This window comes from Urocampus carinirostris, chromosome 5 (assembly GCF_059441175.1).
Source record: "Urocampus carinirostris isolate Australia breed hairy pipefish chromosome 5, RoL_Ucar_1.0, whole genome shotgun sequence".
Classification (NCBI taxonomy): Eukaryota; Metazoa; Chordata; class Actinopteri; order Syngnathiformes; family Syngnathidae; genus Urocampus; species Urocampus carinirostris.
In genome coordinates this window covers 28,964,413-28,984,754 of record NC_142353.1, presented here as the reverse complement: position 1 = coordinate 28,984,754, position 20,342 = coordinate 28,964,413, and the positions used below count along the sequence as shown (strand labels likewise).

Genomic DNA, 20,342 nt, shown 5'->3' with positions numbered 1-20,342 from the left:
ACTCAACGCTCGCCGCAGATTTTCATAGCCCCTATGAATACATTGGATACCCCAAGATGTTGAACTTAACTTTCTGGATTTATTCAGGCCTGGGCGGGTGTCAACATGAATCGATTAATTCTAGTGCCATACACTGCATTTAGCTGTCTTGAGGGTAGTATTGTTGTATCTTTTACACACTAAAAACAGAACACGTGTGATTTGGCTCCTATGGTCCACGGATGTCTTAACCGCCTGGGCCATTGTCTCACAACTGAGGTTGCAACTTTTGGCAGTTCTCTTGACTTCTGACGGTTACTGGCCTGTTTTTGGGTTGTTGCAGAGTTTTCACAAGCCTATTACTCTTGCCCCTTTGGACTGGGGAACAAGCCAGTCCTGATGATCTGCGCACAGTTGACAACAACTGTTTGTAGGGTCACCCAAAATGAGCGAACAAAATAAGTTTCCATCCACCACTAAAATGAGAAGCACTGTAAATAAATTAGTACCCCTGTTGATCAAAATGTTTAACAGAAGTGCCATTTATTTTCAATGCCAGAGGAAAATTCCCTAAGTTAAGAGTATTTACACTTTGCTCACTGGAAATAAATGAAGCCCTTTCATCTCAAGGGGGTTTAGAGCTAAAAGGGGCATTCCAAGAGTACTTTGGAAATTTTGCTCACTCGATTTCAAGGAGGGGTTGCGAAGTACCCAATCTGGTTGGGTTGCACTAATTTCGGCCACTCCTGGCCTACATTTGGGCTGGCCTGCAGTGCACTATCTTGGAATTAGCATCTGGTTAGGCACCCTGCAACCCCAGGTACCTCATTTGCCTGAATTTTAATGTGGACACCAGCCTGCAACCCCTGCTCAAAGAAGGGGACCCTGGAGCATATCCTTAGCTGCCGTGCGAAGACCCTGGGTGAGGGACGCCTCCCACTTGCGCAATGGCCAAGTCTTGAAGGCCAGAGCAAACGCCCTCAGCTGTGGGATTGGCCAATGCCAGCATTTTCACCCAGTAAATAACTCCATCGCCTTCGTCCAGAATAAGGAGAAGCCACCATCAGCTGCCAGACCGACTATATTTTGCTTGCTAGCAACAGCATAAGACGGGGATATGAAAGCTGACCTAGGAAGCAACTGAAATTCCCAGTCTTTTGTCACCACCACATATGTCAGGCAACTTGCTTTTTATCTTTGAGGCCTCCAAGCAGATCGCTCTCCTGGAACTCACTGTACCCTGGGAGGACCATATCGAGGAGGCTAATGAGAGAAATAGAACAAAACATGCTCAGATAGTGGAGGAGTGCTGGAGCAACGACTAGAAAGCACGTCATAAGCCTATAGAGGTGGCCAGTCTTTCTGAAGGGTCTACAACATCTTGCAAATCACAGAGGGCAGTAAGCAAAGGTCATTTAAGGTATTCACAGAGGCAGCAGAGGTTGCCTTTAAGGTGGCATAGTTAATGAGAGGAGAACCATTGGTGAGGTACCTCTACATGGACACAAGCTGGGTCCTTATCAACCTCAGCTGTGTTGCCTGGGTAAGAGTGAATGATATTTGAAAGACCTAAAACACTCCATGACCCTCGGTAAAATCATTGATGATGTGTCCAGGTAACATCAAATGATGAATATAAAAGAAAAGCCTTACATCTTGTTAGGCATTCTGCCACCCCTGGAGCTCATTTGCCTGAATCTATTGTTGCCCTCCAAACCAGGTTGTTCTCATGAGTATGTTGGTTAGAAATAGCTCCAAGTTGTCAAACGCTCAAGCGATAATTGAGTGAAGCGTGTATTGTATACGTGGCAGTATTACCCTCCTTTCATAATGACATTATTAGCATCGGGCTCCTGTGGTTTTGTGTGGGCCTGCACAGTACTGATTAGTCCACACGGACATTGATCTCATCTTGTGTGTGTAGGCTCCACTGTGTATCAGATCCGGTCCTCGTTCTCATAATATTTCAAACAGTTAATTTTCTGCCATGCTAATGGCAGTCGTAGAGGGTTAAGAAGATAAATAAAACCTCGCCGCCACCTTATTTAATATCAAATGCCACTTAATTATAACTGCACGTGTTTTCAAACACTTTGCATAATTTATTGTTCCGCTCCGTCCTAATCTCCAGATCGTATCACATGCTCTACTTTCGCCAATCTTTGCTTATAATAACAAAGTGGTGACGCTCCCTCGCTTTCTCGCCGCCGACAGCAGTGTGACAGCGATAAGCCGGGCGGTGAAAAGACATTTTAAGTTGCGCTTCACCTTGTAAGGATTTGATGCTGCCTTGTCAACTCAGGAAAACACGAGCGTAAAAAACCTCGGGCAACGCTACGCACGAGCATTGTGTCGCTCTTTGAGCGACGTGACATCGCCATTGATGAGAGCGTGGTGGGGAAAAAAAGAAGCATAAAGTACATCCGTAAGGTGCGCATCAAGAGCTTTTTATATGATTTGGATTTGTTCTGCTCTCTGGCTGTCCCGCTCAAGTAAGTCAAAGGGAACCTCTCACATAAATGGCAATAATGCAACAGCCAGACGGAGTGCATCAAGAACTCTACATGTATGCTGGGGAAATCGGGTACTCTCACTTAACCAGCATGCAAGCTAGTTACAAAATGACCAAGTAAAAATAATCTCCATGCAACAAATTCAAATCTTAAATAACCACAGCCCTATTTTTCCCATAACAGACCTTTACTCTGATGAGTATCTTCCACTGAATATCTGTCTCCCGTTTTTTTTTTTTTACGTAAACATTTACTTACTTCCTTTTTGGCGCAATTTAATGTGAAGTAACATGAAATCGCAAAAGGGCAGAAAGTTCACTACGGAGCTTTGACAAGCAATTAATTTGTATGTATGGGCACTTTTGAAAAGGCAAAAGTTGTATTTTGTTTCAGTCTGGATGTGTTAGGTTTCAAAATTTAAGCAAAATTTTGTTTTTGTTCAGGCTCCTATGCTAAGCCTAGTGCTTAGCGTTGTTGATTGGGCATGAATGGTGATCTAAAGGTCAAAATTCCATCTTCCTCTGTTTGGTTCCTCTGTATGCCAATCAAATAATATAATTGCTGATTGGCTGACACCAAAAGATTGTTGTGTGTTGCGCTTGAATTTTATATCCAGTTGTCTTCTTACAGGCTGCCTTGTATTTCAATCAAGGGATGAAAATGATAGGCTTATATTATTCAATGTCACACAGTGATCCACCATTACTACCACTGTGATGTACTGGTACATCACAATATATATAACGAGCATCCCTGATTTCATGTCGAAGAACATCGGTCATCCTAGTATAGTAAGAAATTGTCAACAGGTTGTATATTTGCACTAAACTGTAACATTCGATTCGATTGGTCATGTTGAGGCTAAGAATAAAGCAAGAGAAACAAACAGAAGAGTTTTAAGAGGTATAGTGTAGTTTTACAAAAAATATTCATTAAGAAAATCATTAGCAATTAAGATAATAAGCAAGGATGCACAGATCGGATCTCAGGGGGGAAAAGTATTCCACAACACCGGTGCCCGGATGGAGAACGCTCTCGAACCAGCGGAACACTTCTTGGCTCTTGGAATCTTAGAAGAGAAAAATAGAAAGAACGTACACCAATGTCCTTGTTTGGGTAAAAAATGAACCAACCAAATACTTTGATTGGCATGACCTAAGTCCCAAGTTGTTTTTAAAGAAAGGAAACACAAATATGTGTTTTTACTATTTTTGTTAAAAATATTGACTAAAAACATAGTTTGATTAATTTATACTAAACAGTCATTTACTAAAAATGTGGTTGTTTTGTGTAAAACAACATGGTAAAATGTCTCAAACTTACCCAAGTATTGGGTTGGACCCATGTTTGGCTCAAGTGTTATTAGAGTGATGTCACACTAAAGGAAAATTAATTTCAATTAAGTAATTGAAATTAATTTTCCTTTACAAGTATAACTATTTCATCATATGTTATTTATTTACATATTAAAACAAGTAGTACCTACTATATACTACATTTGTTATTTTAACATTTTTATTAAGGTTACGGGGGTCCAGAGCTAATTACCATTGTTTCCTACCATCCCCTATACAGAAATTTCACCTTACAATCCCCACCTTAGACATGTAATGTCGTATCCCGGGTGTCCAGTATCTACCACCGATCCGATTCCATAAATGTATCCAACGGTGATGTGGAGGATCGTTTCGGAGCCGGTAGCTTCAGCGCAGGCAGCTAACGATTATAAATAATGTATCAAATTCCGAATTCTCCAGAAAATTAGCGCATATTTGAATTGCGGCACGTGCGTGGCAGGTCAAAATTTCTCATGCAAGATTCCAGTCCATTATTTAGTGCGACGTGTATGACGAGCACACAATTCAAAGCCCTCGGTCGGCATGCTCGCAAGCTCCTTGTCTCTTCTCTCCAGTCATCCAGAGGGAAGTTTGTGTAAATTTGCAGGGGCTTAATTACTGAATAATTTAGACCATGCTGCAAATTAATGTAGACATTTCCATATTAATGTGTTTGCAGACCCATTCCACATGTGTTTGTGCTGCGGACGGGAGGCTAGCAATTATCACGCCCCGTCGTAGCCTTTGTGCCGGTGTTTCAGACATCATTAGGTTGCTTGTCCACCTCTGTGTGACTGTGAGACCTCGTCCAATGGACACACTTTGATACCCTCCTAAAATGGGTTGTCAAAAACTCTGTGGTTAAGCTCCCTCAAACATAGAGTGCCACCTTCCTGAATTGTTTGGTTTTTGCATATTTATCACTGACAAGGGTTTCAGGTGATCAAACCAATTTTAATATTACACAGAGGCAACCCAAAGAAATGGAGAATCCAGTTTTGAATTGTTGATTTCATTTATTAAGACACACAAAGAATGAGGTCTATCCGGTCATATTCGAATGGATGAGCTGTCGTCATAAGGGCTGCACATCGATAACCGGTTCTAATTTGTAACCGGTTTCGCCGTTACCCGATTCCTTGGAATCGGTGGGAAAACTCCATTTTGGTTCCACTATCGATCCCGCCCGGGTTGCGGTGCTAACATAGCAAACGAACGCACCCTACTGCAGGGTCAGGTGAAATCGTTCCACGTGCCATTTGATGTCGCTGCTCAACCAATCTTATGAGCTGCAGAGATGTCGAGGGCTCGCAATAACGGTCAAAGTTGTGGCTGTATTTCACTTCAAAAGACGATGCATGAATATGCTATTCTAGCAAAAAAGCAACCTCAGCGAAAGGGGGTAACACTACCAATATGCACAAACACTTGGCTGGACAACATGGCTTTAAAATCAAAATAATATACCATGTTTGAGGCACTTCGAAGGCAGGAGGACACTGTAGCCACAGCAGGTAAACGACGTAATGGTTAACCAGCTACGTTAGCTAAGTTTTTAGTGGTGACATGAGGTTGATTTAGCTCCACTATATCCAGCTCTCACTTCTGAGTACATGTTTTATCCATGTAATTTAGATGACCTGATTGGCAGTCAGAATTGGGATGCAGGTAGCCTGTGTGCAATTGCAGGTACAACAGTGCAGCCCATTTTCACTTTTTTTTTTTTTTTTTTATTAAACCTTTTGTACTATATCTGTAGACACATAGTACTTATTTTTCTGCAGAATCAATAAGAGAATAAGGAATTGGATCAATAACTAGGGATCGACAAGGAATCGGAATCGCTAAAACCTTATCAATACACAGCTCTCACTCGTCTCGAAGGAGTGGTTGACAACTAAGATTACTCACTAGATTACTCACTATTACTCACTATTACTGCCACTATTACCATATGTCTCCATTTGTGGATAATGGCTTTTAAAGGGGTTCACTGGAGCCCCTCAGCCTTGGAAATGACATTGTGACCTTTTCCGGACTAAAATATTTTAATCACTTTTGTTCTAATTTCTTCTGGAATCTTTATAGATTGTTGCATGCCTTTTCTGTTCTTGAGATTTTGTAGTCTTCTTCACTTTGTTTAAAAGATTCGAGTGAAGTGATTTCTTCAAACTCTAGTAGTGGCAATCGATTTTGGATGTGGCCTGTCGAATTGAATCCAGCTTTCCCAAAACTGGTTAAGCAGTTACTTTGTGATTTAACAGTGGGGAGCTTACTTTTTCACGCAGGGACAGATAGGTTTTGATTTGGTTTTTAATTTATTTTTTATTAAATGGAATCAACATTTCAAAACTGCATTTTGTATCTATGTGTGAAATACAACATTATTTGATAATGTGAAACCTTTGTATGTGATAAATATGCAAACAAAGAAGAAGGGTGCAAAAACTCACCCCCTGGCACTGTAATTAAACATTTCATATTTTTACAAACCTGCAACCTTCTTTTAAGTGTACTTCACATCTACTGAATCCACCCAATCTAGTTTTTTTCCTTAATCATGTTGGACAAGTAAATACCACACAACTTGAGAGGATGATCAGACTTCACTCAAACCCAAAGAATATATCTTTTTTCCTGAACCCCCACTGAGAACTTGGAAATAGATTTGCCAGTGATGCGGCAGACTGTTGTCGGTGTTGTCTGGTCGCTTTTGAGAAGCTATCAGTTTGCATTGGGAAGGATCCCAGGTGGGGTCTAATACTGAGTGGCATCGGCGCATGGATGTACTGTAGACCTGACAGTGACTTGATCTGACAATACAATGGATGGGCGCACTGGCTACCAAGTCAGAAGATAGAGCATAATCCTTTCTGTCAAGTCTCTGTCTCGTCAATATTCAAATCCAGCCGGCTTGTCCAATGGCTGTCACTTACAATCTGCCTCCGCCCGCTGTCCTGGCACAGGCACATGTCTAAATTGAATTAGATGTTTGCTTTCCTATAGAAACAGAGTCAATGAGGTGTTCGCCTGGCCTGCGTTGTGAACTTGTCGTTAACCCCTAAGTCAACTGGAATCTGACCGACAGAATCTGACTTCGGAACAAAAGTCAATCTGTCGTTTTTTTTTTTTTTCCATTTCATTTCGTCTGTCAGATTCGATTTTCCCAAAAATTCTGAGGTATTTGAATGGTTTAATGTAAGCCTGCATATATTCTATGCTCACCAAATCATTTTCTGTGAGGCAAAAATAAATGTTTTTTTGAATGCTACACAACAAAGACAAGAAGAGTCGTAGCATTTTTGCCAAAACTTTGATAATTGAAAATATAAGCCTAAAATACAGCTGGCTGACTGGTTACCATTTCTGCCCAACAGTTCAAATGGTCTAGGTTTAATTCAAGATATTAGCCTACCAGTTTTCATGTTCTCCCTACACACAAGTGTGTTTACTCCGGGCACTCAAGTTTCTGGCAATTCAAAATTATCTCTAGAAATGAGGGTTTCGGGTGAGTGTTTTTGTTTTTATTATTTTCTGTGCCCTGTGATTGGCCTCCCCCTACCCAAAGTCTGCTGGTATGGGCTCCGGGATCCCTGCTATTTTAGAGAGGATAAGAAAAATTAATGAATGAAAATACAACTCCTTCATCCCCAAGTATACCCCCCTCCAGAGATTTCATGCTCAATAATTTTCTTCTTCTGTCTTCACATACCTAAATATTTTTTGCTGCAAATTTCTAATCTAAGACCCTCTAGGTGGCATAAATATTTCACAGTGTTATGTGGTATGTATCAACTAGCTTGCCAGGTAATAGTCATTACAATGGTACTTGTAATCATCTGCTACGTTGCATAGTCACATCCCACCCAGCGTCAGGTGTTAAATTTGGGGCTTGATGGCACGTGATATTGAAATACCGTAAAATCTGGAGTATAAGTCATTACTTTTTCCCCAAGCTTTCAACCCTGCAGCTTATACAATGATGCGGCTAAATTATGTATTTTTTCTAACGGCTGCCAGGGGCTCCTGGGCAGTGAAGGTAAGAGTGAGACACGTGGAATATATGTGTCGAGGAAGACACAAGTATAATGCAAAGGCGCTTTGTGCATGAATAAAACTAGCACAAACAGACCTTCATCATGGAAAAGGAGCCAATCAAAAGGGCCGGGCTAACCACACTTTTGGGAATAATATTATGTGACTGTTTATTTGTAAACGCAAATATTGTGGTGAAACGAACGGATTACAATAAGCAAGGTCCAACAAACCAAAAATAATAAGGCGGATTTCTTTTTATCTGTTGGAAGACGGCCAGGGGACGTAATGGTGAGTTACCTCAGCTTCATAGTTTCCGGGTATCTTGTTTCTGATTGATCGTGATGTATCTCTCAAGGGTATATTTTGAAATGGTCATCATATGTTGAATCCCAAAGATTTAAGCTTTCCAATGTTACATGGCATGACTTATCTCTGGGATTGGTGACATTGTTCTGACACTTAATTGTTTATCAAAAGTCCGGCTGCACACCGGCCGGTGGAACGTAATGGTTTAGGGTACCATATATCATTAAAACTCTTTCTGTGTACAGTCTTTCTTTGTAAATATTTCATCTTTAATGTGGGCACATGTGGCATGTACAACATGTTTTTTACCTTTAAAAATGCACTGGGTGCGTCTTGTAATTAGGTGTGTTCTATCATCCGGATTTTAAGGTATCTAATTTCTGCTGCTCTTTGTTCTGGCATTGTAGCTTAAATAACCCAACATATATCAAGAAAGATGCAATTTTTTCTTTGTATAATCTAAGCTAGTTAGTGAACTTTAGATCTCACATTTGGGCTATGCAAAAATAAATAAACCAATAACAATCGAAAAAGCAAGCTATTTTGGCCTTATCAAATAAATTATTCTCTTTTTTTCTCCACATTACACATCATTTTCTCATCCAAGCAAGTAAAAGACTACCACTGTCCAAACCTTTGGAAGATACTCTCACATCTGGCAACCAAAAATCCCCCGTTGGCAGTGATTTATTCCCATGCGCTCTACTTTTGGACACCTGGGTGCAAAAGTGCACAGCGGGCCACGATTGCACTTCAACGTCGCCTGTGGAAGTGTTGCACCAAAGGCCAAGTGCAAGAGCGTGAAATGAGATAGTATGGACTTAACACGGTCACGCTCAGTCTGAAAAGGATGCACGCACAGCACAAGACGTAACACCAAGTCTCTGAACTTTCCACACAAAAAAATAGCTGCCCCTCATTCATGGTGGTTTAAGTGTCGCCTAACTGAACTAGAGCTAAGACTTGTAAGATGCTGAAGGTAAGTTTTATTGTTTTTATGGTGAAATTATTGCCAAATGAACTCAGCTTCTATGCATCCATCTTTTGCTTATCTGGGGTCGGCATCCTCAGGAATATTTCTAGCCACTTTGTCTAACTCATCCGACAGGGTACCGAGGCATCCCTCAGCTGATGTATAGTCTTTACAGGATTTACTTAACAGATGCCAGAGCACTTTAACTGGCTCATCTCAATGGATAACTCCCAAATGACAGAGTTTCTCTAACAAGGAGCACAGCCACCTTAGAGAAGAAACTCATTTCAGCCGCATGTATCTCTGATCATGTTCTTTCCGTCATGACCTAGAGTTTGTGACCATATGTATGAGTAGAAACGTAGATCGAATGGTATATCAATATCTTCTACTTACGGCTTTCTTTACCACAATGGACCAGTAGAGAGTATGACAGCAGATGCTGCACTGATTTGCTGGTAGATCTCCTGTTCCATCTTACCCTGGCTTGTGAACAAGACCCCAATATCTGGAACTCCTCCACTTAGGGCAGTATCTATTCCTCCACCCAGAAAGGGCATACCACCCTCTTCCAATTGAGATCCATCATATGAGATTCGGTGGTGCTTATCTTCATCCCATCTGAGAATAATTCCATTGAGAGTTTATGATCACGGCTTGAAGAAACCAAAAACGCATGATCTGCAAATATCAGACAGGCAATGCTGAGACCCCTAAACCGTAATCCTTACTACATCATGGCTGCGCCTGGAAATTCTTTCCTTAAAGGTTATGAGCAGAATTGGTGACAAAGAGTATCATTGTAGAACTCCAAATCCAATGGAAACAAATTATACTTACTGCCGCAATGCGGACCAAACCCTGGAATCGTACAGTGACTGAACAGCCGAGATAAGCCTGTCCAGGACCTTTTACTCCCAAATCACCTTCCACTTTCGAATACCTTCCCCAAGTCCACAGAAATTGTGTAGACTGGATGGCCAAACTCCAATGCACCCTCTCAGTCTCTGCACAGGGTTTAGACCTGGTCCACTGTTTCACAGCCCTGCTACACTACTCCCTCTCAATCCAAGATTTTATTTTTGGACAGACCCTCTTCCACAGTAGCCCCTAAACAGACCTTACCACAGACGTGAGACGTGTGAATCTGGACTCAACGTGTTTGGTCAAAAACCTCAACTAAGATTGGTTTTGGCTAAGTGTGGCTTGTTAGCCAAGCAGCTACGTGACTTACTCTGCGATCTATAAAGTTCATCATAGAACATCAAACCATACAACCTCATTTTGAAGAGACCGACTTGACAAGATAAGAGAACTCTACCACTAATTGCTATAATTGTCCAGCCTCGATTTGTCCTCTTCGCAGTGTCGTTCTGGTTTTTAAATAGATACACTTGTCAAATTAATCCGTCAGGCTCGTCCCAATCCGCAACCGTAAATGAGACGTTTAACACTGTGACCAACAGGCAAAACGTTCATTTTCTGAAACGGTCCGAAAAAAGGGTTTTACAAGGATTCAAGTGCTGAGCAAAGGACATTTAATCATATTCTCCCTCACTTTGTCGCTCTCTCCTAGTCATGCCGCCTTCACATACGGTGTGACCTTTGGAAAGTTTAGCACTTTAAATATTTAGGCTTGGGTTATGATGGATTCTCCTGGCCTGGAGGCAATGCGCCGAGCCTCTGATTAGGGCTGCTGTCAAAGTGGTTTAGCCCGCTGTCTGGCTGTCGCTAGCGCTACGTGTTTGACAAGCAAGGCTTTTAAACAAACAACCAGCTTGGCGCAAACGTGGCTAACGCACACTCTTGGAAATGGAGAACATTTGACAATTTCTATTCTGTTGTTAAACTATTGCACATAAAAAATACTCGCAATAGTGAAGCAATATATTTCCATACCAGTATTCAGTATGCTATGCTATCTGAATAGTTGGATTAAATTCAGAATATTTTAATATAATATTATGATAACGTTATTAATTAATATCAATTTGTATTACTTGTGGGTGAAATAAAAACAAACACAGATATAATTACTGTAATCCCTTACTATGTTGTGCTTAGTACCGAGTGACCCATTATTCTGTGGACAAGGGCCAGTACAGCACAATTTTGTCGGCCTGATGGCTCTTTTGTCATCCTGTCCACCAAAAAGTGGACTGCACTTGTCTGGTGGTGATTAATTATCCCATATTGCATAGTTCTGCAGGTGATGACCTGTAAAGCCCATTTTTGTTGGTCAGGCAACTTTTTTTTGGCACTTGTTTCTGACTAAAATTAACTGCACGCGTGCGGCCACAATCCATTAACCCCAAGTCTATGTTTTTGCAAGTGGGGCCTATCAGAACCCAGTTTCATCGTGGTCGACTAATGCCATGAGCGGGAACTGACAGAACGCATGTTAGATATGACTAGGAGGCTACGTTGTAGGTTTTCGCATGCGTGTTTTCTGGTCCCCATTAAACATGTAATAAAATAGAAAATCAAGATAAAAAAATAATCCTGAAAATTTGGGAAATATTTACAAGGTAGTGCTTCTAGACTGGCCAAAGTTAAGTGCATTAGAACAATAGTGCAATAAAAATATTGATTTTTTTAAAAAGAAGACTAGATAAAACAATGAAAAAAAAAACAACATTTTCTATATAAATAGGCAAGGTACACTTTCCTTGTTTCCCTGTCTCATGTCCTTGTTTTAGGGTGGTGATGGCACTGGGGAAGAAACAGTGCAAAATACACCCATCCATTGTCCACAGTTGAGCCACAGTAGAGCCCATCCCAGTTCTCCTCAGGCAGTAGGCAGGGTACACTCTGAACTAGTTCCCAGCCAGTCCCAGGGGACACAGGGACTGACAACCTCATTCACACCTATGGACAATTTTAACCTGAGATTCATGTTGTTGGAATGTGGGAGGAAACCGGAGTGCAAACATGTAAACTCCACACAGAAAGGCTTGATACCATGGCCTCAGAACTGTGGTACGTACGCTCTTACACCTCAATAATATGTATTTATTCGATTTTTACAGTGTTTTTTGCAGTGATACTATAGCCAAGAGTTACAGATTCTCATATTCAACCCCAAATTTCCATTTTGGTACATCTTCAGTTAAATAAACTCAGGGTTCTCACTAGACCTCCTTTGTGAAATGGAGCCCCAGAAAAAGCAAAATGTTGCAAAACTCCAATCTCACCCTACCAAACATAGTTTGGCTGCAACAAGTCCACGCATCTCCATGAAATCCAAGCGTCCTGATGGAAGCGGTTGTTTTAAGTCACAAAATTGACAGTCACACTGCAGAACGTGTGGCAGACCATTTCTCATGCTCAAAGACAATCTCCTGTGACATCAATCCTGAAAATATATGAGTCCTAATACGGGTGTCCTATTCTGTATTCACAAGAATCGCCCCGTCAGCGGCTTTGGTATTAATGCATGACAAATGAGGAGAGCCATTTAGAAAGAGAGAGAGTCCACTTATTAAGATGTACATTCTGAGGGAAACCTTGCATATTAGGTTGAAGATCCTTTCTAATAGCTTCTCCAGACAGAAAAATCTTAGAGAGTCATCAGCACAGCCCAGAAAATCATCGGCTGCTCTATAACCGGTCCATATCAGGCTTGCGATACTGCCACACAGCCTTCATCATTATAAAGCATTCTTTCTCAACCATGTTTGAGCCAGGCACACTATTTTCATTTAAAGAATCTAGATGGTGAACCGTCTATTGAAAATGTTTATAATTTAGTCCGAAGGCCGGCTGTATGTTGTTGTTTTTATAATCCCTTAAATTATCATGTTGCAGATATTTAACCGGGAACAGATGATGGTGGTGGTGTAGTTGCAGTACAATGCAACAGACAATTCTCACTTGTATTATTTGAGCACATAGTTTAGCGTCAGACAATCAACTTTTGGGACAACAGATACACAACAAATACCCGTTTGAGATGAAAACTGCTGAAGTCTTGATATTTAGCTCTGCTCTAGATACCATGTAAACATTAGCCTTTAATTAGATGTTAAGCGAGTGCTGTGTCTTATCTGGTAAAAAAAGGTCACTACGTCATAATAAATGGCAAAAAAAAACTATTCCAATAAGGATTCTAAGTCTAACAATATAAAATGACCAATAACTGACTGGCATATTACTGGCTTTTAATTTTCAATACTGTGAAGCCTTTATTTAGAAAACTCTGGTCTACTAATGGACCCAAGAGCCAAGAAGAAATCCGCAGGTTTAAAAATGTTCTCTACTCAGGCCTGGGTGCTTTGGAATGCTCTGCCCTCAGATATTGGATCTGCAACCTCAGTGGACGTGTTTAAATGTTGGCTTAAAACGCACCTACACTCAATAGCTTATAAATAACATTGAACTCGAGAACGTTATGAAGAAAAAATAAATAGCTTAGAGCTTCTGCACTAAAGTATCGTTCCTTTTTTATATAAGTACATATTTCATTTTAGCTTTTAAGAGATAGGAAATTGAATAGTGACAACAGTAGTTGGTGGAGTCTAATGCAATTAATGATTCACACTCATGGAGTATATTAGCACATACTGAATAAAACTGCAGAACTTTGATGGTAATCTCTGTCAGATTAGCAAGTAAACATTAGCCAGAGCCCGGCTGGCGGCTAACATTCTTCCATAGTCTTTATTACATGTTCATCCTGGAGTGTGACGTCCAATCTCAAATTAAATAATTTTTTATCATTGACAATAACGACAATTCAATTTTTTCTTATTTGCAATAGAGAGTTTTAGGTAACAATGTCCACTTTTGGACAAGATTATCAAGCTGTAATTGGCGGTGCGGCTTCTTCCCTTCTTGCCACCTTTCGCCTGTGGCTGATTTCAGATTTGCACTTAAGTCCCTCCCGGGGAACGTCTTCTCATTCATCAAGAGTGTTTGTCCCGGTGACAAGCGCGGCGCCTCCTGCATATCAATATCAGCTAAGACAATGGGCAGCCTGTAACCTTCAGCTAAATGTCATTCTGCTTAATCCTATTTGAAAATTAAACATTGGAAAAGCCAAGGCACCTTTTTGTCTTCCTTACGCTTCTCGTCCGCTTCTTTCAGGCCTTTGGTGATTACTGTGGTATTTGCGTTGGGTTATTTTGGTGTTTATTGTTTTATTTATTTATTTTTTTCTTAACTAAATTGATATTGTAGTACGTTTTATATTCCACCTCAAAGCAGTAAGTGTCATTCACTCCGATTAAAATGAATGAATGAAGACATGACTGAATATTTATATAAAAAAAAGTTAAACATTGTGGGTTGGATTAATGTTTATTAACTGTCTAAATGATTGTACTTGTTTTCATTATTATTTAGTAATAATGTATTGTAAATATTTAAATTGTTATTTTATTATTACCCTAGTTGCATATTAATATTAATGATAGTTAAATATGTTACAATTATAAATAATAATTACTTATAATTACATAATAAATTGTAATATGTTAATTCATGTAAAAAAGGAAACTGGAGTGCCAGGACGAAACCTACGCAGATTCCACATGGGGAGGTTGCGGTAGCTGGACTTGAACCCTGAACTTCTGCCTTGCAGGGCTGTGCGCTAACCACCCATCCGCTGTGCCGAAATACGCACTTCGGCGGCAAAGTTATATTATTCAGAAAACTCTATCAAAAAGAACATGCTTACAAAACTATCGTTTTTTATTACAAATCCGGAACGCCAAATACTTTTTTATTTATAGTGTCATGGTAAAAGATGTGTCGCATACTCTTTCCACCTCTACATCCTTTACGGCAGCCATCATTTCCACTTCTCGCCAATAGCTTACAAGCTTTACAAACGTTCTTTCTGCTTTTTTGGCCAAATGTTTCACTAATTGCATCTTGTAATCTGCAGAATATGATTATCATTTAACTGCACATCGCCGATATGCTCAGTTTGGATCCTGGCATTGTGGCTGAGTGGTTAGCGTGTCCACGGCACAGTTCTGAGGTCATGGGATCAATTCAGGCTACGAGCCTTCCTGTGTGGAGTTTGCATGTTCTCCCCATGCTTGCGTGGCTCTACTTTGGTCTCTCCGGTTTCCTGCTACATTCCAAAAACATGCATGTCAGGTCCAAATTGTCTCTACGTGTGACTGATCGAGTGAGTTGTTTGTCTTTAAGTGCCCGGCCCTTTGCCCAAAGATGGCTGGGATAGACTCCAGCACCTCTGTGATCCTACTGAAATATAGATAATGGATGGATATATAGTTTTGCTACTACTTCTATGGAAGATTAAAACAATATTCTAATGAGGAACTGGATAGCCACGCAACTGATTATGTCCTCACTCTCCAATGCCTCACGTGCTTATGAGGTAGAGAGGGGAAACAAAGTGCTACTACTTCACAGAAAAAAACAAAATCTACTCAAATGAGGAACTTGAATGCATACAATCCTAAATCATGCTACTGATTATGGTTGAGCTCTCTGATGCCTTGCACATATTTTGAAGACGTTCTGAGGAGAAATTACCAAATTTTTCAACTACCTCTAAACAAAATCAAAAACTACTCAAATGAAGAACATGAATGCTTAGAATCGTGAGCCATGTGGCTGATTATAGAAGAGCTTTCTGATGCCTAGCACATACTGAAGAGATAGAGGGGAGAAACGATTAAGTTATGCTACTACTTTTATCGATATAAAAAATATATATTATAGCGTGGAACATGAATGCTTAGAATCCTTTTTACGAGTATTGTTGGTTGATTGGACATCATAATGTGGCGTCGAATGAATTATTCTGTCTAAATGCAATGTCATATTTGGCCTTTATCGAGATTGGATACCTATCAACCTGATAATATTCGTGTATCACTACCCATGACCATCATTTTTCCCCTTTAGAACTTATTATTTTGAAGTTTTTCAAATTTTCCCCAACCAGTTTTTCCATTTTTCCTTCTCCAGGTGGGAGATGCAGGAAGACGCCGAGTTGGAAGACGAGGAGAAAAAGATGGTAGAGGAACTCCAGCGAGCCTATTTTGTTTGCGACTGCGACGTGGGACTGCACGAGTCTCACCAAGCAGATGAAACCACCACTGAGCGGACCCAAGGGGGGCCGCAACCAGCCCATAAAAGCCATGCCCAATAACAGTCCGAGCAGTTGGAATTTTTATCATGTTGTAAATGTTTAGTTGTGACACGCCGGCTCTCGAGGTATTACAGTGTGTTTGTGTTGTGTTGTGTTTGTGTGCTGACAAGAAAGTGTGTGATTCCGACTCTCTTTCTCCGCAATGCATCATTTCATCTTTTTTGGAGCACATCTCCAGACGTCAGTTCTGGGAAACGGAGAAGGCACATTTGTTTGCCTGGGACACAGTGTGTGATCATGGGAGATTTTTTTTTTCTTCTTTAGTGTGTGATGATGCTGGTGTCAGCATACTTTTGGTTGTGCTCTAAAAAAAACCATAAAATTACAGTTGGGAAGAGAGATGTTTGTTTTGATTGCCGCCTGTTCTGAAATCGAACTCAATCTGTGATGCTGTCAGTACTGTGGAAACAAAGAGGAAACATGTATTTATGTACAGTGCCTCAGAAAATTACTTTTTGACATTCTTATTGTCATATTTAAGGCTTCAAACCTCTCGATTTAAAAAAAATCAAAATATTTTCTAAATATCAACAAAATGTGAGACACAATCATGAAAAGAAACCAAATTGATTCAACATTTTATATTTTGCTTAAAAAAATGAAAAAATTGAAAAGTAGGTGTTACAAAAATATTGGCCCTCTTTGAGTCAAAACTTTGCACTAGTTCCTTTTGCGATCAAGTCTTTTTGGGTATGTCTCTCTAAGTTTTGCACATTTTCAAACAGAAATATTTGCCCATTTTTCTTTCCTACAGCTCAATGTCCTTAAAGTTTGATGATGATCATTAGTGCACATCTCCATCTATCTTCCCATTCACTCTAATTATTGTCCTAGTCTCTTCCGAAGAAAAGCAAACCCAGAGCATGATGCTGCCACCACCATGTTTGACAGTGGGCATGGTGTTTTAGGGGTGATGTACAGTGTTACTCTTTTGCCAAACATAATGCTTTGCATTGAGCCCGAAACGTTCAACTTTGTTTCTCATCTGACCAGAACACCTTGTTTCACATATTTTTGTGTCTCTTATGTCGGTTCTTGTATTTGCCATATTTTCTTTTTAATGGTATTCTTTTAGAAAGAGCTTTCTTCTGGCCACTCTTCCATACAAGGTAGATCTATGCAGACCACGACTAATAGTTTCCTTATTTTCAGATTGTTCCACCTCAGCTGTATATACCTGCAGATCATCTAAAGTGATATGTACCTCTTGGTTGCTTCTCTGATTATTTTTCTTCTTGTTTGGGCTAAAAGTGTAGAGGTACGGCCACGTCTTGGTACGTTTGCGGCGTTTTTTTGCTCTCTCCATTTCGATATTACTGCTCGCACGGTGCTTCAGGAGATGTGTAAATGTTGTAGAATCCTCTTGTATCCCATTCCTGCTTTACCCCGGACCGGCCTGATGTGTTTTTTGGTCTTGATAATGCTGTCATAAAGCTTCATCATGACGGCTGAACTGAGAATTAATGACACACAGGTAAACTCTTTAGGAGGTCACCAGGGAGCTTCTGGAGCCAATTGGCTGAGCTGAGAGAACAGGTGGGGGATATCTTTGCAGCACTTACTTTTCAGGGTTTTCGTTGTAAATGTGATATAAAATGTAAAATAATTTGGTTCCACTTCATGATTCTGTCCCACATGTTGTTGATTTTTAGAAAACATTTTCAGTCTTTTTTAGCTTTAAGTTTTAAGTCTGAAATGTGGCAATATGACAAAACTTTTTTTTGGGGGCCAATACTTTGGTGAGGCACTGTATGTACTGTACAATAGGGTATGGTATTTTCTGGACAGTAAGGCACTTTGAATAACAAGACATGTCCCCCAATTTTAGTGAAACATTTTTGATATTTAATAGGGAGATAAAAAAAATGTCAGCAAATGTAAACATTTCAACACCAAAATAAATTGATTTATTTTTTTGAGCCTTTCTGCAATTCCGCATGTACTAGCATTTCATTGTAATTGTGCATTTTATTTTATTTTTTCTGGTTCATAAGGATCATTGGATTACAAATCACATTTTTTTACATGACACCGATTTATTAAGATTATGTATACTAATTAAGTATATGACTTTAAAAAACGTTTTAACTACCAGTAAAGTAACAATATATCACTGACTTCCCCTGATATATTGTTACTTTCAGAGGTGGGTAGAGTAGCTAAAAATTTTACTTAAGTAAAAGTAATGAAATGAAATGATCTGCATTTATGTAGCGCTTTTCAAGTCAAGACTTCCCAAAGCGCTTTACAGTGTGCTTCACATTTCCCAATAGCGGCCGTGCAGCCATGTAAGGCGCTAACCTGCTTATTGGGGGCATTAGGGATTCAGTGTCTTACCCAAGGACACTTCGACATGTAACACAGAGGAGCCGGGATTCAAACTTCGATCTCTTGATCCCAAGACGAGAGCTCTACCTCTTACTTCAGAATAATATCACTCAAGTAAAAGTAAAAATTGTCATCCAAATACTTAATTGAGTAAAAGTAGAAAAGTACTACTCAATATTCCTCAAGTACTGAGTAACTGTAGCAATCAATCTGGTCATGAAATTATCAAAGTCAATGCAATCAACAAAAAATAGGTTTAATTTAATAGTAGATTAAAATAATCAATGTAAATTCAAGTGCTTTAATAAACAATGAAATACAAATAGTACATATCAAATAAATAAATTTGGCACCAAGTCGCACATTTAAGCAGAAGCAACAAGCTCGTCCGTGAACATAAACAAAGGAGAAGTTGCATACTGTATTGTAGCTGGTGTTTTGCACCCTTTTTAAAGAGAACATACTTTTGATGTGAAGCCATGGGTGCTTATCTTCTGTGTTTACGTAGTCGGTATTGCTAAGCGGCATTTTCCATCTGTGAACGATTTCCCCCCCGCTGAAGTTGGATATGGTCACGTGACGAAGCTGATACGTTTGATTGGTTGAATATGGTAGAGCCTGGCAGAGTTCTGTGTCAAAATAAATGCGCCTTAGCTGAGACAGACAGATGCGTACTTACGTGGAGGTCATGTATTAAGTAACCAAATAACTTCTTCAAAGTTGCCTAATGTAGCAGAGTAAAAGTAATTATTTTTTTTCAAAATTTTCTCAAGTAAATTATTGGGATTTAAAAATACACCTCGGAGTTAAATGCTCCAAAATTTACTCAAGTGTCGTACTTGCCCTATTTGGAACACATGTGGCAGCTTGATTGGCGCCAACAGCCAGGACAAGCTGATTGGTGGCCCCATCCTTCTTAAGCCCCCGACTTCAGTTCAAACTTTGTCAGATCGTTGCGAGCTGTTGTGTTTCACTCAGTGAGCATTCCCGTCTATTCTGTCCCTGTTAAAACCTGTTTCCTGCCTGATTCCCGTTTTTCGACCCGTTTCTGAACCTGACCACGCCTGTTTGCCCGCCGCCTGCCTACGACCACTATTACGAACTTGACATCGCCTCTGATCTCCAGCCCTGGTCAAACGACTTGTCACTCCCGCCTTGTTCGTTCCTGCTCTCCGCCAGTCCTCGGATCAAGCAATCAAGCAAGCCTTACTCTCACTCTTTCAATAAAATCTGAGAAACGCATGCAATTGAGTCCTGTGTCCGTTCTGGTCTCTGACATTATGTAAATGTAACAGAGTAAATGAACTCAGTTACTACCCACCTCTGGTGACTTTGAATAAAATATCCATAAAATAAAAATGAAAATGTTAAAATTGTTTTTATTCATATAATTAGTCGTTTTTTGTCAAATTCCTAAATTACTTTTTCTTACAAATCTATTTGGAAAGCTATGTATATGCTGCTTAAAGAAATCCAGAATGCGTCACGCATGAAGATCACACATTTACTCATTCCTTAGGTCATTGAAGACTTTCTTTTCAGTTTCCTTCTGGTGTCACAAGATGTCACAAAATCCTGTGAGGGCAGTAAATCAGAGAGAGAGAAAGAGTGTAATCAAGTTCGAGTGTCTCTTTGTTCTGGACTGAACTAGGCCCAAGTAAAGGGGCCTAGCGGCTTGGCTTTTCCTGCAATTTATATCTTTCGACGAATGTGTTTGCGTTGATTCTATGACAGTTGCA

General features: G+C 40.0%; 1 protein-coding gene across 1 annotated transcript in view; it reads left to right on the top strand.

The window, feature by feature from the left end:
- kiaa0825 (KIAA0825 ortholog) overlaps positions 1–19,908 on the top strand; it is a 215,324-nt gene extending 195,416 nt beyond the window's left edge. The window contains exon 23 of the mRNA XM_088336394.1: positions 16,092–19,908. Within this exon, the coding sequence (XP_088192520.1) occupies positions 16,092–16,275 (184 nt within the window). The 3' untranslated portion in view covers positions 16,276–19,908. The remainder of the gene's footprint in view (positions 1–16,091) is intronic.
- The last annotated feature ends 434 nt before the right edge of the window (positions 19,909–20,342 follow it).